Below are 22,806 nucleotides of genomic sequence, written 5' to 3' on the forward strand. Positions count from 1 at the left end.
AACTCAATAGATTTCTATATCTCAATCATTATCTGCAGTAGAAGTCAACGATCCTTTTGTGGGGCTAAGGGTTCTTTTTTAGTATATCTGTTTTTTGAAGTTGCAATAATAATTGTGATTTTTCACAAGGTCAGACATTACTTCTCTTTAATAAATGACTTTGTTTCTCTAATAGAAAAGGAAAGATCCAACAATGGTTCAGTACAATTGCTGAAATCAGTGTAAAATTCTTGCCTTATCAAGAACCCATTTAAGAATTACTGAAATAGTTACAGCAACAACGTTCTGTAAATAAGGACTCCAGAATCTTTCCTGAAGGTTAGATAAATTATGTAATGGGGTCTGGTTAGCTGGCACCCCACTCCAGTACTCTTGCCCGGAAAATCCCATGGATGGAGGAGCCTGGTAGGCTGCAGTCCATGGGGTCGCTGAGAGTCGGACATGACTGAGCGACTTGCCTTTCACTTTTCACTTTCATGTATTGGAGAAGGAAATGGCAACCCACTCCAGTGTTCTTGCCTGGAGAATCCCAGGGACGGGGGAGCCTGGTGGGCTGCTGTCTATGGGGTCGCACAGAGTCGGACACGACTGAAGTGACTTGGCAGCAGCAGCAGCTTAGTACGCTAACTGTCCTAAAGGAAGACCATGTGAGACCCTCAGGTGGTGTGTTTCAAACTTTTTTAAAGCTTTTCTTTTTAATCTTGCAATGATAACATTCTCATTTTTCCATCAACATGAGTTTCCTGGTGCAAAAATACCACACTTTTATAATGTTTTACTGTAGCCCTGTATTAGGCTAATTGAAAACTCTAGGATAAACAGAGAAGCAGTTCCTAAAGAAACTGCTTTAAAAGAAACCTGAATGTTCAAATATTACTTTCAGCTGCATTTCTTTGCTGGCACCTCGTTAGAGAACCAAGTAATGAAATCTCAATTTCTCCCATTAGTTAATTAGCACCTTTGCATCTTAAGTACTGAAAGTGTTACACTGTTAATTACCTAGGAGTCTGCTCTCAAAAATCAGTGGCTGCTTATGTTTTTTTAATTTTTTCTTATGCATGGGTTTACACAATCCTAAAAAAACAAAAACAAAAAACTATAGTCTTCCATGTGCATAGGCTAAATGTTACAAAATGTAGTGTTTAACAGCTAAAGGTGAGTTCAAGTCAACTAGTGCCCCTGTATTGATCTCTTATTTCTCCCAACACTTTTCTTCTAATCCTCTCCATAATTACATGAACTGCAAGAGCTTTCCTGACGCTGTCAGTTCCTCCTGCATCCATTTTCAAATGGCTAGCCGAGAAGCCGACGGGCACTAGATCAAATTGTCAATGTTCCCCACTTGGGGCAATTGACAATCCTCTTGAAGTCTCCTGGCACATCTGTCAAGAGCCTCCCAGGGTTCTTCCAAACTCTTTCCCCTTGGAAGAGAGCAAGGAGGGTGGAGGAGGCAGAAAGGTATTGATCCATTCTTTTAACATGCTAATTGGCCCGGGGGACTGCTTCAGTCATTGCCAAACTGGACACTTCAAAAGGAAACTGTTTTTCAAAGTGGAGATGTCTTTTTCAAACACTTAAAACTGAAAACAAATGAATCTAAGCATCAAGTTCACGGTACAATGTGAAGGAGGTTGGACAAACAGAAATGCGGAGAGTGATATATGCAAATGGAGAGTGATGTATGCAAAAGTGCCCTTTTCATTCATTAATTGATGGTAACAAGAAGTTTAAAAGTTTGAAAGACACTTTAAACTTCTAGAGCCAGTGTGTCCCCCATGAACAATTAGGATATAACCTACTATGTAGATTACAATATTCCTTGGGAGAAGAATAAACACTGATATAATTAAACTGATATAATATGGTAATAGCATTGATGTTGATGAATGCTTGGACATCTCCATAATGGTGAAAATGGAATAAAACTGTTTGTTTAATTATACCTCTAACTGGCAACACACCATGATGGCTAGATGGGAAAAAAAAAGTAGGGTGGGTAAGAGCACCATTATTAAAGGAACTTTGTCTACCGTCTTTGCTATCAGTTTATTATTTCACCAATGAAACACACAGTACAGATAAGACTGCAAGACATAATTAAGTGCATAAGGTTGCAAGTATTGTTAACGCTTGTAAAATTAATTCATCAAACATGATGATTTGCTCAGTTTTCAGGTCATGTATTTCTGGGGATATATTGTTATCTGTGAATGGTTATTAACAGAGAAAGCCATAGAAAAGAGAGATGGCAGCTTTGGTAATGAAGAAGCCCCTGTGGAAGGCAAGAGCTGGGAAACTCAGCATCTCAAATCAGGGAAGTTCTTAAGGACAAAAGCCCATGAGAAAAGCATTCCTTACTGAGCTGCGTCTTAACTGATCATGAGGTTGGCCCATATTTACCTGCCATGGTATTATGGAGGAAATCAGTATTCTGTTAACCCCTGACCCCTCGGATTTGCAGCAGACAAAGGACCAATCTGGAGGCCTGGGAGAACACCGCCAAATGTCAAACAGCAGGGAAGCGATTGTTACGGAAACAGTTGGCTTGGGCACAGCCAGCTTTATTGGGGCAAACTTCTATTCACAGAAACAAGCCATGAGGAGATAACGCCATAAAATATGAACCAAATGGAACCTTTTTGCCTTACTTCTAAATTGTTGGCTTTATGGGACTTCATGCTGAACAGTATGAAAAAAATCCAATTTGCTTTGAAGCGCATTACTCTGTCTAACATCCTAATTATTGTTTACATTGCCATTTGCCTTCTATTAAGAATTGAATAATTACCCAGCACTTCATAGTTTAAAAATACAAGCAAACAGGATTATCTGGGTAATTAAGAAACTGTACCGTAGCTTTGTACCACTGTGGAAAATATCTGTACATAGAGGGGGAAATGATAATTATCAATCAACTTACTTCAAATGGTATTTTCAGGATTCTGAGCAATTGGAGATCTGTAACTTATTAAGAAGAGGTTAGTAAGATCACCTTTGAGAAGTGTGAGTCTGTTTAAATCCATCCTTAGAAACAAGAGCCAGATAAGCAGCTGAATTTTCTCATCCACTAATGACAGGACAGAACATACCAAGTACAGAGCCTTCTGCTGTTCTTTAATCCTAATAATCCATCCCAAATGGACTTTGAACAGCAGCATCATCAAATTTTGTCAGGCCATGTGGAGCTAAACCAAAGCTCTTCCACATTTAGATGTTGTTTTAGCTGACCCTGCCTACACTTAATTACACTGCAAAGTCTGGCTCTGCCCGTTTGCTGCCCTGTGAAATTAGTTCGAACTCAAAACTAATTGAACTTCAAAAACATTTCATGCCAAGTCCTCTTCTTTTAGTTTATAGAATACATAGGATCAGGGCCTTCTGAAGACAGTACTATTTTCAAGATGAGAGTGAAGTTTGTTGGGTTAAATATGTATTGTACTCGCATTTTCATTCTGAGGGAACAAAGCAAAGGTTAAGTAAATTTGGAGACACTGGTGGGATGGGAAAACAGGGATTCAAAAGGCAACATTCAACCCAAAGCGAATACACATACAGAATAAGGAACAGAATTAGTGTCAATACAACTTTGAAAGAAATGCATGTGGGACAGGAGTGAATATAAAGGATTTTAATCATGATTTTAGGTATGCAATTGGTTGTCTTCATTCATAGGTGTATGACACTAACATGATGAAAATACCAATGATTTGTGCAATCTACACTTTCAGGATTTATTTGTTGAAGGGGTGAATAGGTTCCAGCCTACGAGTGACCTAACGCCTATATTTTCAGAACTTTCTGAGATCTGACAATTCTTTCTCCAAGAATTTTATCTTTTTCCTTGACAATTTTTGAAAGCCCTTTGTTGGGCCACTTCTAAGCATTCCTAGCATAATCTGCACAGTGCTATCTCCTCCCTCCTCAGAAAAAAAAAAACAGGGAGATTCCTGCTGAAACTGTCAGGAAACAGACAAGCCAAGGGATTCACCAAGACTAGGTTCCTTTCCAAAGGTCAAAATAAAATGAGCAGCAGGAGCTTGGGTTGTTTCACATGGGGCTAGGGGCCCCGGGAATGACAACCAGCCACACTGGGGGAGGGCCAGTGGAGCGGGGGGTTGGGGGGGGCGGCGGGGTGCACAAAAGGGGCCCTGTGCAAACACCCCACTCTCCGCCTTCCACCCCCAGTCTCTGGAAGCATTCAAATCAAAACCGAATTAATTTGCATGGTGTCTAAATCATTGGGTTCTGCATAAACAGAAGGAGATTTTGGCTGGAGTTTCCAAAGGAAGCTCTCTAGCCTTTGTGAAAGGGGGAAATGGGTGTGCTGTTTTGCATGAGGGCGCACACAGAATATGCAAACGAGGGATCTGCTGCCGGCAAAAAAGCAACCCTAGGCCGACAGCTGACGACCCGCATTCACCCAGAAATCGCTCTGGGTCTCCAAAGGGAGTTGTCAGCGGCACCAACCTGATTGTTTCCCCAGAAGCCCAAATAGACCCTGAATATTCATAAAATGTCCATTTAGTCATGGGACTATTAATTACCCTCCAGATCATGGGACCCAGTGACCTCACCTGCTCCCACCCTCACCGCAAATGGCCGAGAGGTACCAGCTGTAAGGGAGAAAGGTTTTATGCCCTCAGTGAAAAAGATACAGTCTCTCAGGGTCCCATGGGCCAGCTGAGGCTTTCCTTAATCATTCCTTCTCGCAAGCACAGTAAAACTAAAGAGAGCACTGAGGCATGTTATTGGACACAGATAAACCGTTTTTAAAAAACTAAGAGCTACAAATTGCTGCCTGATTTTATAGAAACATCTAAAGGGTAGAATAAATGTCATCCTTCTAAGCTACCTAAATCTCCGAGATTCTGAAAGTTTCCAGAGCTTCCTGATCTGTTTTGATTCTAAAAGTGTCTGCAGACAACCTAGGTACACTTTCTGCACCTACAGAAGAAATAAAAAGTTGACACTTTTTGTGCAGCACTTCTCAAACTTTTGGGTCTCAGGACCCCTTTACACACTGTTTAAAAAGACTGAGGATGCCAAAGTGCTTCTGTGTACGGGAGTTAAAGATACCAATACTTACCATTAGAAACTGAAACTCAGATGAATTTATTTAAAAGTATTGATAGTTAAACCCATTACATGTCAACACAAATAACATATTTTGATGAAAAAAGAACAAAATTTTCTAAAACTGATTTAGTGACAAGGGTGACATTGTTAATGTCTGGCTTAATAGAGGATGGCTGGATTCTCAGATTTGCTTCTCTGTTTAATTTGATGAGATATCATATATCAGGTAGCCTCTGGAAAACTCCATTCATGAGAAAAGGGGAGGGAAAAGGCAAATAGCATATTAAAGTTTTGACCTGCAGACCACAGGAAAGGGTCTTGGGGGAACCCAACTGAGCACATTTTGAGGGCCACTGCAGTAAGCTGAGGAACAGAGGACCTGACCAATAGAGACAAGACCAGTCATTTCATACCACCCCCTACACTTGGATTTGTAACCATTGCCCTCAGCTCTCCATTCAAAAAAACTGCTTCAAAACCTAAATCAGTTTCCATTGTTGGACAAACAATGACCAAATAGCCTATAATGTCACCATATTTCTATTGAATAACAACAAAAATAACAATAACATTTTCCACTTCTTAGGCGCTTAATGATTCTAGCCACAGTGCTAGAACCTGTATACATACATGTGTATGTGTGACAAGTCACTTCAGTCGTGTCTTTTTGTGACCCTGTGGACTGTAGCCTGCCAGGCTCCTCTACACATAGGATTCTCCAGGCAAGGATACTGGAGTGGGTTGACATGCCCTCATCCTTACATGTGTGTCTCATACATAATAACATACCATTGTCACCAATTTGCAAATATAGACTTGAAGTTAGGGAGGTTAAGTTAGTGACCATGATCATCCACCTAGTTAAGTAGCACACCTACAAACTAAACTCAGGTCTCAAACTCCAAAGGCAGATCTTAGCCAGTTTGTACTAATACTTATGTTAGCACATAGACTACAGAGATTTTTGAACATCCAGGTGTAGAGATGGTTCATAAATATAATGAAAATAGCTAAGACCCAATTGAAGTAGGAATTATAAACAAGGAGTTCATTAATAGATGTCACATGCAAAGAGTCTGATATATCATGTTGACTCCATGAAATGTTACTCCACCAAATAAATGTTTAATATGAAACAGGCCACAATTCCTTCTGCATTTATTTATTCATTCAGTCAATGAACATTTAATGAGACACAACCATGCTCCTTAATTGTCAGCAATGTTACTTGTCTGGCTGTCCTGGACTGAACTCCTTCCATATATATGCTCATGGTCAAGAAGGTTTATTAAAATTATTTGTCCAAGAAAAAGCCAGAAAAATAACAAAGCAAGGTTAACCATTCAATTTTTTTTTAAGTATATGTATGATTGACAAGTTAAACTGTTGGTTTAAAAATATTACTAGAAAAAAACCAAGATTCCCGAACTATCCATCAAAAAAGAAAAAATTAAATAAAGTATGATATATTCACACTACAGAATATTAATTATCAATTATGAAGGATGGAGAAAAGTTATATTCTCTAATATGGAATGATGTCCAAGATACATAGTCAAATATCATAAAAACAAGATGACTAGAAGATGACTCCATTTCAGTTATTTTTTAAAATATACTGTACAGATATATTTGGGTTATCTACTAAATCATAAAGACTGATAAATCAGAAGTAAGCTGGAGTAAGAGTTTGAAGCATACAATTCTTTTGTAATGTTAAATTCATCGATTAAATGCAAAAAAAAAAATGCCCCCCAAAACCTAAGTATTAAAATTCAATGAAAGTCAAACATATATCATGACCACCTCTGCTTTGCACAGTAGTAGCTGAAAAGCCATTTAATCGGTCTTTCTCCTAAAGACTCAAGTCTTAACAGAATAATTATGTCTTAATTCATTTTTGAAAAGTACAAGGAAGCTCAGTCAGATTAAAATAAGTCATCAAATCTTAAATACCGGATTCAAAAATCCCTAACTGAGATAATTCCTACATGATGCTTTAGTGAATCCAAAATAGACCATTGCCTGATTCGCTCACAAAAGAAGCCTGGTCACATGTAGAAGGGAAAATAAAAAAGTATAACAGAAAAAGGACAATAATTAAACCCTGCTCTTCTCGGATATAAAGAATTGCGTCTTTCAGTGATCACAGCCATGCTTCAAAGTCAGAAATAAAAGCAACCATGTGATTTAACCAATTGATTCTTAAAGACATGATTCAAAGGTGGAAGAAAAATTTCAAAAGTGGAAAGAATATAACAGCATCTCTCTGAACTATATTTTAAATGCATCCTTTCTGGTACTTCTTTCTCCTAAGGTTCTTCTGTAATATATTAGAAAAACAAAGTAGTCATTTTTTTAAACACAGACCTCTCTCTTTTTTCAGAGCATGAATATGAAATATTTCTATTCTATAGCCATCAAAGCATTTCCATCTTGTTTTTTCTCAAAAGAGCTTTTAAGAAGCTTATACTGATATGAAGGCATCATATATATAATAATACATAATAGAGGTCCCTAAGTATATAGGACCCCAAACAATTTACAGCAAAATTATATATTTAAGCAAGGGTTGATTCCTACCCAGCTTAATTTTGTCACAGTTGTGATTATTTGTCCTTAAGTGACTCCATAAGACTGTTTTCTTTTTATTAGTATTATTTTTATACACGCTCTCTGAATATGCTGCTTATTACTATTTCACAAAGAGTAAATCTGTGACTTCCCTTTCATTTTTCAGCTTTTTAATTAAGTAAAAAATAAGGTAATAAAAATCTTTTTGTCTCTTCCTCCAGCTTAATATTTTTGAAGTAATAAAAATAATCCTGTAAAACATCTGGAACATTCCCTCATGAGGGGCAGGGTTCGTACTAGGGGAGAGGGAGACATGTCTGAGGTGGAATTTTTTCTCCTTTCTCCGACTAACTAGAACAGTTTCTTATTCTCTGCACCCCATCACTAGGCAAGTTCAAACTACTGCTAATGCCAGCCAGACATTCTCCTGCAGGAGACAAATGAGTGGCTTCCACTCTTTTTTTGTCCTGCTGAGACGGAGCCAAATCATTTCAGAAAATGTTATTCTAGGGGAGGGTGAACTTGCAGCTGCTGCAGAGGGCAAGCCTGCCATGCCCTGCCACTCTTGACACTTTTGACGGGGCTCCTCGCCCTCCGTCTGCATTTGCATGTACTGCTTGGAGGTAAGAACTCCAAGAGGAAGTGTCCTTCTGTCTTCGAGGTCTCTGGAGGATTCTGGCAGATGATCAGGGTTAGATTCAAACAACAGCATACCCCAGGCCCCCACCCGCCCTGGCCATTTTTGCCCAGGGATCTTTTGTCAAACATTTAAGATCTTAATCAATCTTCACTCTGACCTCCCAGACCCCAAGGAAGATGGATGAGGAAGTAGGTGACCTTTCACCTGTCCTTCTATTTGTCCTGCCACAGAAGACCCATTGAAAAGACAATTGGGGAGGGATCTGCTGCCAGAGTTCTGAAGACTTGCCCATTCTCTTTTATATCCTTTCTTAAGCTCCCTTTACACCCTGGTCTTTCTTGTTCCACTCCCAAATCACTTTTCTTTCACTCAAAGGAAAAGTTCTCTTTCCTATAGCGGGGAGGGGGGGGGGTGGGGGGGTGGAAAAAAAGACACTCTTCAAATATCATTTTCAAATGATCCTTACTCTTTGTTAGGGCAAACGCAATGCTTCCTATCTTTGTCCTTGACTTCTAAGAGTGGCTCGAAGATGGACTTCCCTTTTACCATTTCAACTCAACACCCTTAAAAGTCAATAGGTATGACCTTGATAAGTGATAAAAGAAGCTAGCATTAACATCAGTTTAATGCTTTATAATCTAAACAGTGATTTTTTTTTTACCAATTTTACATCACTGTGTCCTCTAAGTCTCTAAGCTAAGTACAATTATTATCAACCCATTTTATAGATTAACAAACAAAGGCACAGAGTGTTTAAGAAACATGCTCAAGGTCATGCAGCTAAGTGACCAAACTGAGACACATTTCCTTATGTGGATGTTTTTCTGCTCTACTTAGATAATCCTGATACCCCAGTAATGATGGCACATGCCTGTGTGCATGCGTGCAAAGTCACTTCACTAATGTCCATCTCTTTGCAACCCCATGGACTTCAGCCCTCTAGGTTCCTCTGTCTATGGGACTCTCTCCAGGCAAGAACACTGGAGTATGTTGCCATTTCCTTCTCCAGGGGAACTTTCCAACCCAGGCATTGAACCACGTCTCTTATGTATCCTGCCTTGCCAGGCAGGTTCTTTAGCGCTAGTGAGTGCTACCTAGGAAGCCAAATGGTGGCACAGATGGAAGCAACCATTTCTTATTACTCTATAGATGTTTACAGACTTGACTTATCTCTTTAAAAAAAAAATCTCACTCAAGTTTGGGATTTAAGAATTCTTAGGATTCAAGTTTTTTCTTCCTCCCTAAATTCATCAGAGATTCCTACCTGATAGTGTTTAAAAACAAGCAGTGCAAGGTTTTGTGCAAAAAAGTGTCTTCTTGAAAGATTGAATCTTTCTACAAGTAGCAAAGAAAGTACGTGGATAGCACGAGAGAGTGCAAAGAATGAAGATTCTCAACAACAGCTTAATCAAACTTCCACTTCCATTAAATATCTAGTCTTGTGTTAGGAATAGTTTGCTCAGAAATGGACTGAACCTAAACCATGCAGCCTCAAACTTTCTATGAATCACGTGATGATGAACTGTATTCCTAAGATTATTTCCATAAAGCCATCCACTACCATGTTCAATTGCCTTTACATTCACTCCCCCCTCCATCTTTTTCTCTTTTCCTTCTAATTTGGGTTGTAAAGATGTCAAGGAGTTTCACAGTGCAGCAATGTATGAGTTACTGGGCTGTGTGACAATTGGAAATCAATGACATTAGATACAGAGAGATGTACTGATGCCAGAAACATGAACATCTGAGCAAAAATGGAGGACAATGTGTTTTTTAAGAAACATATATGTAAGAATCTTGACATGTTAAGATGTGCAAGTCTTGTCTTACAAAAATCAAGAAGGAAGAACAATTTACTCTACGATGCGAAGCAGTATTATTACCCTATTCATTTCACTCTTCCCGCTATGATGATTATAATTTAGGTGCCAACAATGCACTCATATTTTTCTAACATTAACACTGGAATATACTTCAGGGTTTCCATTTGGTACAGCTTACCTAGTAGTTGCTAAGTAAGAAATTAATCTTTGTTAAAAAAAACACCTTGAAATTCAAACATCTAAATTTTCAACTTTACCTTTTGACTCAAAGTCAACAGAAAAGGTTGCCAGTCTTTATTCTGTTTTATATTTTCAATGCATTTAAAAGACATTCATTGTTAGCTACTTCTAGAAATAACTATATCACATCAAGAAGAACACTTATGATCTCTTAAAACTCTATGACACCAAACTACCCTAAACGCAACTTTCTTTAGGTTATAACTGCTGATTTCCAATTGGTCAAGTGGACTGCTCTATGGTCAATCCCACCTGTCATTAAAACGGTTGAAATGCCAGACAAATTGTTTGGCAGTCAGTTATTTCGGGTTCTTTAATCACCAAATCAGATGAACCATGTGGTAGTGTAGTCTCCAGCTCAACAATCACCCTGAGAAAAGATTAATCTGATCTGTTCCAGAGATGGGACCCAGAGTTACACGCTTTAGTAGTAACCGTAATAAGACTGGCGGCAGCAGACTATTGATAACCACTGAAGATAAATACCAAGCAAAAATACAAGTCTTGAGATAACTGATTTTTGCAAGCTTTAATTCGCACGTGATATGAGCAATCCATATAAATATGGAATACTCCCAGCCTTTACTCAAAAACAAAGCTAATATAAGAAGTCTGCAAACTCTCTCCAAAAGGGGAAATAAGGGAAGAGGGAATTGCAGACAGGGTTAAATAAGAGGAAAAGAAGTCAGCTTAGTAATATGATAAATAGTCATTAACATGACCAAAAAAAACCAAACAAACCTGGATTTCTTCAAAAACTCAATAATCAAAATGGATCACAATTTACTACTACCTCTGACCACAGATCCAATAAGAAGACTCTTATTAGCTCTTTATCACCTCCTCAGGGAAATTAAGAGGTCTTTCATCAAGATTCAGTTCACTTGGAGATCCCATCAATGGGAGCTCAATGGAACAGAAGGCACGTGAAACCCTGTCACTCCACTTTGCTGATCCATGTCTACGCTGCTCCACAAGGCAGGAAAAACTGGACTTTCCTCACACAGTTCGATTTTAATCAGCAGGAGGAAATTGGAACAACAAACCCTAATTTGACATTGAAATCATTCACGGACATATCCACAGGAGGAGAGATGTTTACCAACAGGGGAACCAGGGTTCGAAAATGTGTGGGTCCTCTTGAAGCAAGGATCAATCAGCGCCCTTTCTTCAGCTTGTTCATTTACATTTCAGAGGGCACATCAAGCCGGTTCACATCTAAGTGCCTGTTAGCAAATGTGTTTGGCCTTCTGCTGATTACAGCAGCATCATTTATTTTGTCAGTATTAGAATCGTCTTAGCTTTGCCACCTGGAGCTGTAGCACTTACTCATTAGACCCCTCTGTCCCACCACATCCCACAGGGGCTGCTAATTACTGGCTTTACTCCATTTAGTCTCATCTCTGATTTAATTACGTGCACTAAGCCCTAATGAAAAGTACAATATGGCTCTCCTTACCTTGGCATTCTCCATTCCGCTCTTCATGCCCGGCATTGCATAGGCAGTTGCCAATGGGTACCAGCCATTCACCATCTGCCCCGCAGTACATTTTTGGCACATCCTTCTCTTCAGAGTTGTTGACACAGGAGCCTCGAACTTCCACCAGGGAAGAAGTATCAGCACCTGTGACGGTGTCTGGAAACTGGGCCAGATTGCGAACGGTGAGCGGACACTTCTTGTAGAACACGCGGACCGATACCAAGGCGATGCAGGCCCCCACATCCTGAAAAGCCAGATAGAACCCCTTTTTGCTCAACGGCCCCACATCCCGGATCTCCGTGTTTAGCTTCATGATTCGGTCGCCAATGTCTACTTGGGTGAAGCTCTCGTCGGCTGCGATGGTGTCAATTTTGGCAAACTGGCTCTCTCGGATAAAACGCTCTTTGTCATTGTCTGATTCATAGTAGTACAGGTTAAACGTCTCCTTGCAAGTGCCCATGACACCCGGAAGACTGTTGCAGTCCCTCAAGGTGAACTTGATCTCGATATACACCCTCTGAGCCCCTTCCCGAGTGATCCAATCAGTTCGCAGCCAGTTATTCTGGCTGGGCTCCATCACGTTGCAGACTTGGTAGGTTCGGATTGGTGTATTTTTTTCATCCATAATACTCACTTCCTCCCACTGCAAAGAGCCAAAGGAAATGCATCAATTGCAAACATTTCATCATACAGTGATTTATCAGTTCTGTTTTCCCCTCATAGGACAGTGATAATTTTTGTTTCAATAAGAAAGAAAACTACCCAGCACTAATTCCTCATCAAGATGGTACTGTATTGGGGAGCTGTTTTCTTTTCATTGTTTCACTCTTTTGCCTAAAATTCCAGAGGTATTACTAGATTGATTGCTTCTGAGTTCTCAGGCAGTTCCTGGTGGTGGTCTAACAACCTCAAATTCACCTATTACAACAGCTGCAATTTCAAGTGGCGACAGTTCAAATTTACTCATAAATGAAAAACTAGGGATGTGTATTGTTCCAACAACTGAGCATAGACCTGCAAATTAAGAGCAGGAAGAGCAGAGTTTGCCAAAGGAAGACAATTATCAGTTAATTAGTGGTGCTCCTGTCAGAACTTTGCTCTCTAATACCTAAAAAAAATCGCAGTCAGTTTTGTTTTTTCTTTTCTTTTTGGCATTGTCATTACTCTTTAAAGGGGTAAAGAAAATCTCACCATTCTGGTTTCGGTAATCCTGGAAAGACAGAGAGTAAACTTTATGGTTGGATTTCTCAAATACACTGTCATTTAAAATGGTAGGACACGTTTCAAGAGCATGTATTCAGTCCAAAAGTTTGTATACTGTTCTTATTTTTAAAAGAAAGCCACATTAAGTAAACATGAATGTACACATGCATTGCTTCTAAATAGTCTGTGGATATTGAGAAAAAAATACTAAGTGGTATTTATGATGGAAAGCCCAAGAAAATTAAAGTATGGTAGGGTTTTCTTTCAATCTACTTTGTAACATAAAGATTCTCACAGTGGGATAATCTGAGTTCAGCAAAATTCACTGTGACTAGCATTCTAGTTTCATTTTTGCTATGCTTTTAAAACAATCCTAAAAGCAGCAAGATAATTTGGGGGCTCCTACCAGACTAGGAGGCAGCCTCCAATTCTTCATTAGCATCTACAGTAATGGCTTTATATAGAGCTGGTATAAATCAGCTTAAATATCTAACACATGAATATAATTAGAAGAAAAAAGATAGTTTAAAAAAATCATATTCTATAATAGCTCCACTTAAAGCTCCATTCAATCCAATGAAGTACATAGAATCATAATGTATCTTTTAACAGGTTTCCCATCTGTGCATTGGAAAACTATTAATGGATAGAAATGTTACTATGTGAAGGGCCATAATACATAAAATTCTGCATCCCTTTCATCTGCCACCATTATGAAAGTTGGAACTGAAAGAGATAAGTGCCCTGTGGTGATTAAAATTTATTTTTATCCACTAAGCAATAAATCACCAGTAATTTACTTATTTGGGGAAATTCATGTAAATCCAAAAATAGATCCCCACCTTCAAAAAAACCTACTCAGCATGCTTCTCATCTCAGAACAAAGGATATATGGAAAAACACATTTATCAATGTAAATGAAAGCACGTAGGGACATATCCACTGTTCATACAGATAATTCAGATCTAATTCAGATTTTCCAGCCAAACTTAATTGTCTAAACACATTGATCAATTCACCAGAACAATGACAAATCTCCCCTTAGTTTTGCATTTTACAATCAGTGTCAGAAACTCAATATTCTCCTTTAAATGAATACTGCCAAGAAATTAGGTTTTTGCTACAATGTTGCCATCAGGAGTCATCACTTTCCATTATTTTCATGTTCTGCTTAGCTGTTCTAATGAAAAAATGAAACCATAGCTCATTTTTGACCTGGTGGTATTGTCAAATAAGGTTTCTTTTTAAAGATAACAATAACAACAAACAAACGTATGGCATTATTGGTCAAAATTATAATTTCAAATTTCCAACCAAGGTGTGAACTGTTCTAAGGATAAGTAGAGATTTCAGAATAAAAAAAAAAAACAAAACAAAAAAAACTCAAATATGCTTTTACACTAAAGAAAGAACTTTTAAAAGCCAATCCATCTCCTACTTGGTACACATCCAATTTATCCCTTCATTCTAAGTCTGCAAATGTCTTCTTTATTACAAAAGCTAGAAATTAATTAAACTTTATAATTTGTCACATAATTTTTCAACGGCTACTATATATTTTAGAAGGACTAATTTTCTTACAGACAAGTTCATTTCTTACCTTTCATAATAATACTTAAAACATTACACATACATGGCATTTCAGGAAAGGGAAAGAGAACATTCTATATTCAGAAGTCCACATTCTGCCCATAAAAAGTTCTGGGTTGTGTATACTCAGCTAGGCACAGTATTTTTTTTAAGGGACATCAAGACAACCAAAAGAAGTTTTGTATCTAGAAAAAGTGATCAGATGGTCTTTCAACAGTTCTCAGGAGCTGGGGTGTGGGGAAGGAGATGTCTGTGGCATATTAAATTATAATAAAAGCTTTCCAGAAACAGGACAGACCATGAACTATACTCAAAAAATGTGCTACTCCTTGCTTTTAAATAGGTCACATGTACATTGAGAGTAACAGGTCAGGTCCAAAATCACGCTAGATATGTCCCCTCTTTAAACTTGGAAACAATCAGTAAGAAAAATAAAGCTCATTATATTTTTTAATGCAAGTACGGATACCTTCATTCTCAGTTTTGCCAGCAGTTCTAACACTTTCAATCTACAGAGCAATACCCCTGGTGTAGCATGGGAAAGCCTCCTTGAATCAGTGACCTTTCCAGGGTATAGGATTAACAAGAGTCTGACTCTCACAAGATAAAGCTGTACCTTTCTTCGCATTCAAAGGATGAGGGCAATTGCCTGCAATCAGCGGTGAATACAGCCTGTCTACACTGCCAGAGACCTGCCAATCACTCTCCCTCCCATTAAAAAAAAAAATGGTTTTGAGGGCAGACTAGAATTTTTCAGCAGAGACCGACCAAACCAACTGCAGTCAAGTTCAGGCTGAAAAACAGGAAGGCAGGGCAATCTCCATTTTATTTCAAATGGATGACAAGACTGGCTTTGGAAAAAACCAGCCTAAAATTCTTTTTCATGTCTGCTTTCTTGCCTTATTTGTGACACCTATCTTCCAAAAGTTTCTATGAATCTTTGTTTTTTTTCAACCCTTTACTGTTTATTCAATGGCCAGGTGTGAAGCACCACACTGTGCATTACAATTTTTGCCTGATAAGGATTCCTCATCTTTACTGCTTTTAATCAAATGACTGAGTCATAGACTATCAAGCATGTAAAGGTAGGATGATATGCTTAATTCTTAAAACATTTGAGAGTTATTTCAATTTGGCAGAAGCCAGAGTTACACGTTGTACTGATTTCTTTCCAAAGCTGATTCATTCTGACCTGTTATTAAGGTGTTGGGGACAAGGATAGGAGAATGTGGCTATCGACCTAATTCTATTCTCAGAATCTTCTGATATAGGCAGTGATGGCAAATTCAAGAAGAAATGAACAGTGATACACCCTCTCATACTTTAAGAACCCAGTCTCCCAGAACCCCAAAGATCCAAGATTCCAAATACTATAACTGTCACATTTAGTACCAACAATGCACAATCATGGGGCTTTTTTTTTTCTTTCTGCATAGACGTTGCCCCGGGTGCAACACCTACGCAGGTTCATAAGGCTTTCTCTCAGTGTGCAAGTGAACAGCAGCTGATTTAAGGTCCTCATAGCAAGTTACAGAGCCCCCCACTGCTCACACACAGAACTAAACCTGCTTCTGGTACAATTGGAAATGTTTTCTCTCTGGTATCTTTATTTTTCATTTTCCTCATCTGGAACAGAACAATTGCTTTAAAATTAACCCTGTCAGGATTTCACGGCTATCACAGGAATAGGCATAAATTCTAATTTGGTCCCCAGATCATACTTCTTGTCCGTGTTTTAGTTTTAAATGGGCATCTAAGGCGATGCCTCCACCAGTCTCCTAGTTTTGAAACCCCTTTCTGCCCTTTTGGATTCCAGTTCTGCCATGACAGAGCTATCCAAAGGGAGTATAGGATTTCTCCAACAAAGCGTAATTCACTTCATAGGCCATGGTGGAAATCTGACCCCCTGGCCACAATCAACAAGAATCAAGCCATTAGGACTCTCAGAAAGTTGCTAATCACTCCTTTTTACCCTGTGGATCAGAGAGCAATTCGAAAAACTTACCCCTCCTTCCAGAGGGCTGGCTATCCACCCAAGTTCTCCCTGAACAGATCTGGAATCCAATAAGGTAACTGCAAAAAAAAAAAAAAAAGAAAGAAAACCAAAGAAAAATAGATTAATTTCCAATTGCAAAAAGCCAATACTACAAAAAACCATTTGCCTGAGCGTTTCCATATGTGCCGAGGGTGTGCATATCCAGCTCTGATCAAAACCTAAACTTGGTCTCACTTATGTAAATAATCATTACTCACTTGATCTTCTCCCCTCTTTAAATCTGCAGGTTCTTATTTATTTAACTTGCTTAGCATTTAAAATTCCATCCCTGGACTCAGTTGATTCATTTTCTAAAAAGGATGAATAGAGAATCTCAAGTACAATTCAAAAAATAAATATATCTATGTAAGGCAGTTACACTCCAGAGCAAAATCTGCATTCATCTCTGTCTGGTATCTACTAGAGTTATTTGTTTTTGCAAGTTTCAGATGACCGCATAACTCATCATCATGGTGACAGAGCCACAAGTGAATTCTATCAGAGAGTACTCAAAGGGTCATGAAAAGGCTCTCTCTCTTACCATTTTTTTCCCGCTCCACCACCAAATAAATAGGCTCTGGATGTGGTATCCGCTGTTTTTTCAAATATCAAAGTTTCAGAAGTGAGGGATGGCAGACGTGTGGACTTAGGATGCAAATACACTTTAAGTATTCGCTTTCCCAGGTCTTTTTTTTTTTTTTTTTAACTTTACAATATTGTATTGGTTTTGCTATATATCAAAATGAATCCACCACAGGTATGGTTTTGCTATATATCAAAATGAATCCACCACAGGTATACTTGTGTTCCCCATCCTGAACCCTCTTCCCTCCTCCCTCCCCTTAACATCCCAGGTCTTTTTGAGGACAATCGAAGACTACTCCTTTGGCCAGGAGGAAATCACTGGTTTAAATTTGAGATATGGAGGAGAGCTGCCGAAAAGATTTACTGTGCTTGTGCTACACCTATGACGAGCATGCATCCAAGCTTAGGACCACCGGGAGGTCGACTACACAGCCGTCGCACCCCGCCCAAGCTGAAACAGTCCTAGGCACAGAGGGCATTGAAAAGGACGCCATGAATTCCTGAACTCTCCACATTCTCTTTCCCACCGAGAGCTGCAGGCCTGGGGTCGAAAGGCCTATCTCAAAGAAACCACTGGGTTATTAATTTGATCAGCGAAGATAGCTCTTTGGTCTGGGGGAGGGGTGGGAATGCGAACCCTTCATTCTTGCTCCAGCGTACCCCAACTCTGTCTTGCCCCCCGGCTCCTGAATTCTGCCCACCTCCCCATTCATTTCACCTTGACGTCAAAGTAGTTAAATCGAGCCTCTTTCTCCTGATTTTCCTGAGAAGTCTGAATTCCTAGGGTCTCTTAATTATTTTAAAATGTAGAGCTTTCCCTGGTTTGCTCCAGCCCGGAGCTGCGCCCCCCTCCTTTCTCTCCTCTCGGTCCCTAGAGAAAAGCCCGCTACATCCATTTGGATTTATGTAAGGTGGATTAGGGACACAAAGGGAACAATAAGACCCAATTTACAAAAAAAGGGAGGGAGTAGAAGGGAGGGTAAAAGGGAGAAAAGAAAACGTGATGGGAATAAAAAGCAACAAAATGAATTAATTTTTAAGGGGGAGGAGGGGTCGGAGAGGGGGTGACCCCCCCCCCCTTTCGACAGCAGCCTACAGCTCCATCAGCGCCTTTTTTGTCTAGGTTTCCCAAGTTTTCCTTCCAAAAGAAAAAGCAAGGGGCGGGGGGGGGGGGGGGGATCTCTACGTTTGGTGCAGAAAGGTCTTGAGGGACGTCCTAACAAGAGTGCGAAGTAGTCAGGAGAACGCGGGATCCAGGATTCGGCTCAGAGGAATGACTCTGGGGACCGAGGGGGCAGGAGCGACCGAGACGGCCCTTCTGAAGGAGGGAGGAGACCAGAAGGGTGAGAGAGCGCCCCTTTCCTCCCAAGCCGAGCCGTGTCTGCCGGCAGGTGTGTGAATCTCTGGGAGCCTCCGTCTGGCGAGCTCTGGGTACCGGCTGCCCAGCTGAAGCTAAGTTGGTTTTTGGCTCCCTCCTTCGGAATAGGGAAAATGATAGATCGTACGGGAATGGATGGACGGATCCTGGAGAGAGACAGACTGACGGATGGACGGATGGGAGGATGGGGGAGGGTGGGGAGGTGGAGGAGTAGACGAGACGGATGCGCGCAGGCTCGAGGGCGAGCATCACCAGAACACACGCGCGCCCAATCGGGGCACTCGAGCACAAGCACACAATTGTCCGCGTCCACGCGAGCACCCGCGCACCCACATCCACGCATATGCGCCCGCGCGCAAACACACACGCGCACGCAACTCTCCTTTCTCTGAGATCATTGGAAACTAAATGATCAACCCCCACCTCCACGACACAGGCACACACACACAGTCCTCCCAGCACGTCCAAACCGACGCGCAGAAAACTGAGCACCCGCACGGAACCAGTCGGTCCCGCACGTTCCCTCCAAACTAACCAGGGGTACAGTTCTGGGGGCCAAAAGCCAAAACTCGAGTACATTCAACTTGCCAGCGGGTTCCCCAGGTCTGGGGGTGACATAAGTAGCTTGGGGCCCCCTAGGCCGACAATCGCATCCCCAGGGCGCGGGGCCCCACTGGGAGAAAGGTGTTTAACGCCGGGTGCTAGAAATCAGGTCACCGGCGTCCGCCGAGCAGCGCCACGACCGCTGTGCGGCGGAGGCTCGGGAGCCGGGTCCCGGGAAGCGCAGGGCTTGGGAAACTTTGCAGAAACCAGAGCTCGTAAGGCTTTCGCAAGAACCCGAGAGCACCACGATACCCTCAAGGAGCTCGAGGCTTCCTTTCCCCCTCGACCTGAGGGGAGTTGGGAAGTGGTAGTAGGAATAGGTCCACAAATTTTATGTTTTTTTTTTTTTTTAATCTTGGCGTTGTCGCCTGTGCGTTCCCTCGGGGCGCATCCACGGGCTGCCCTCGCCTGTGGATACCGATAAACTTCGTCCTTTCGCTACAAACTTGGGCAACCCCTTCACACGCACGGGTCACCGCCCCGCAGCAGGCTTCCCGGCCGCTTCCCGCGGTCCCTTCGCGGTTCCCCCTCGCTCCAGCTCCCTTCTCCGGAGTCAGGGCGCATTGCTCGCTACGGGATCCCCCCGCACCCTCCGGCCTCGCACTCCCGGGGACCAGTCAACCGCCGATCGTCGCTTCTCTGTCCCAAACCGCAGAAAGGTCGCCCTGCTCTTACCTTCATTCGCGGGATACACCCTGGAACCGGTGACAGCGTCGCAAATCCCAAAGAGAAACGAAAAGAGGACAAAATAAAAAATCCCAGCCATGGTTCGTCGATGCCAACGCTGCTCCTGCCGCTTCTATCCCAGTGGAATAAATGCTTAACTTAGGAGTGCAGCAGGCTGAAGACATTGCCAAGGGGGTGGGCCCGACCCGTGACGCCCGCCCGCCAGTCCGGGGTTCTTGGCCAATGATAGCGCAGACGGCGCTGCATGGCCCCGCCCCTGATGAGCAGAGCCTGTCCCGGAGCCCCGCCCCCTCTGGGCTCGGCGGGGCGTTCAGTCTCCCCGGGGTTGAGGGGGAGAGTTTTGCCGCGTCCCTCCCCCGCTGGAGGGAAGCAGCGGGGTCCCCTGGTCGCCTCTCAGGGTTCCAGCCCCTGAGCGGCCGGAGCTTTGAGAGACTCTGAATTGGTTAGGGTAGGGAAGGTCCGAAGAAAGGTTGGGCACCCCGTGTTCCTCCTCGGGCGGTTTGAGATGGAGGAAAACGCTCTTTTATTGCCATAAAAAAAAGTATCAAGTTGACCTGCCTCTTTACTGTTGCTCTTTTCTGAGGGTTGAAGTGTTCGCGTCCCGTGCGCCCCGACTAGGACTGCACAGTCACTCCTGTGCGCCGCCACCACCGCCGCTCTACTACCTTGCCCCGTTTCATGCCTTAGGGGCGCATCTCCATAAGAAATGCTCTTTGGGGAGTTTTGGGATTGGGTTATTCCTTTATCCCAGGCTCCTAGTTGCCTGGAAAGCTGGACCTAATCAGTCCCCAACGTCGGGTGCAGCGCTGGGCCAGAAGCAAGGCTCTGTCCCTGTCTCCGGGGGCTGAACGAAAGACTTCGTAGCAACGGAGAAGTCCCCTGGGGAACCATCTCCGCACTCAGCCGTAGAGGCTCCCCACTACCCCCGCCCCGGCTCGGGACAGGACTCCCCACCGGCAAGACGCCCGGAGGTGGCCTTTACTGCCGGGAATCGACTGTGTGCTTCCCGGTGTGGAGTCCCTGGAGCCAGGCCTAGCAAGTCTGGGGTGCAGGGGGTCGAAGGGAAGGGCTGATGAGGGAGTGCGGGGACCAAAGGTAGTGCAGACGGGCCGCCCACCCGAGCTCAGGAGCTGCCCCGAGCGGCGGCTGCGGCTCTGCGCTCAGGGTCGCTTCCCCTGCGCTGGTCCCGACACTTCTCGCCGCCGCCAGGAAGACGGTGTCGGCGACAGGACCCGCAGAAATCCGCGCAGCCGCCCCTGCTGGAGTGCTCGAGTGTCCCTGTGGCCCTTCTAGGGGAGCCGGCAGCACTGGGCCCAGATTTGTCCCCCGATGCCCCGGCCGCGGGCTCAGCAAACCGAGAGCTGCCCAGAGACCGCAACGCAGCAGGCGGCCTGGTGCCCGGCCCCCCACGCAACTCTCTGGACGTTGGAAGACGCCCCGATTCCTGACAACGTCTCCCCTCTTCCTTCCTCCCAAATTGCCCCTCCTCTGACTCCCCGTGGGGTGAGGCCGGGTTTTCCTCCCGAGCCTGGGTCCCAGCGGGAGGGTCTGTGACCGCCGGGAGGTGGAAGCTCCTTTCCCGGCTCCGGTGGCGGCTGAACGTGAACCAACCGCGCCACCTGCCGGCCATGAAAGGAAATGAGCGGCACCCCCCCACCCCCCCCACAACCCCACCCCCGCCCCCGGAAGGGCAAGCGGACAAAGACAGCACCACGTAGCCCGCCGAGAGTAGGTATGTCGGTTGGCTACCTTTTCACCCACCCTTCCCTGTCCCGAGCCCCCAGGCCACACTTGTGGAGCTGTGGCGGGAGGCCGTGGAGAGGACCCGGGAATCCTGTCGCACTTCGGATGGCAGAAGACGAAATCAGAAAGCGTTTCAAGGAGAAACTCGTAGTCAGTATCCCAGGGGTAACCTGAATAGCTGCTATCCCTGAAAAATCCTAGATAAAGCGGGAAGGTGCAGGAGAGAGGAGATCTTGTCCACGGTTTCAGGTCATCGGCTTCCGGAGCACATCGTGTCTCCTCCACTTGTGCAAATTTAGACCCGGGATAATAAGATGGGCAACTTTTACTTGAGCGCTGCTGGGCGAGGGGCTGGACAGTAGCTGTGTGAGCCTGGTGGCTTGGAGGGACACAGCTCGTGCGGCTGCAGACGTTCTGATTTCTCCGTGAAAGACCTGCTGAAATGTCACAGTCTGAGGAAGTGGATTTCAGTCATTGTAGATTTTACCTTGTGTAGATTTTACACAAGTAAAAGGGGGCAAAGAAATGCACACGGGATATACATGTGTGTGTGTGTGTGTGTGTGTATAAATTATTTAACAACTATACGAAGTCCTTTAAAGGAATGCATTTCTAGGTTCTTTCATGCCCTGAGTTTCTAGGAAAAGGAGATGAATATTGATCCCTGTCATTCTATACGCAGATGCAGAAGATAAAAGGAGCAATCTGAATTCTTTTTAAAACGTTTTTGAAACAATAGTTGCTAGTTGCCTCTCTGCAAGATTTGATTTTTGCATGTATGGGTAGTTGAAATGGGAAATTGACTGCCTGCCTTCTTAAAAACAGTAACATTTCTAAGACTTGAACCAACCCTTCCCCCCTACCCTATATGCACGCTGAATTTTAAAATCTTTCTGGCTACAGCTGCCTGAAAGCAAGGCTTCATTTGCTAGAGGACATTCAGTGACTTCAGTCCCCTTTTTTCTTCCCATTTCCCTTTTCAAGACCCAAAGCAGCCCAATAATCTGGAAACCCAAGAGACAGGAAATGCTAACTCGGAAAAACTGAACTGTAACTTTCTCTTTAAAACAGTTCTGGGCTGAAGATCAGAAATGAGCTGTTGCATACTGAAGTATTTAGGATAAAAGTATATGATAGCTTGGCTTTCTC

The 22,806-nt window shown here is 42.8% G+C and overlaps 1 protein-coding gene across 1 annotated transcript in view; it reads right to left on the bottom strand.

Moving 5' to 3' along the window:
- The window catches only part of EPHA4 (EPH receptor A4), a 51,338-nt gene extending 31,316 nt beyond the window's left edge, over window positions 1-20,022 (bottom strand). Inside the window, 3 exon segments of the mRNA NM_001083441.1 lie at window positions 11,813-12,476; window positions 16,632-16,699; window positions 19,903-20,022. Coding sequence (NP_001076910.1) covers window positions 11,813-12,476; window positions 16,632-16,699; window positions 19,903-19,993 — 823 coding nt within the window. The 5' untranslated portion in view covers window positions 19,994-20,022.
- Between the last annotated feature and the right edge of the window lie 2,784 nt (window positions 20,023-22,806).

Source organism: Bos taurus, chromosome 2 (assembly GCF_002263795.3).
Source record: "Bos taurus isolate L1 Dominette 01449 registration number 42190680 breed Hereford chromosome 2, ARS-UCD2.0, whole genome shotgun sequence".
In the NCBI taxonomy this organism is placed as follows: Eukaryota; Metazoa; Chordata; class Mammalia; order Artiodactyla; family Bovidae; genus Bos; species Bos taurus.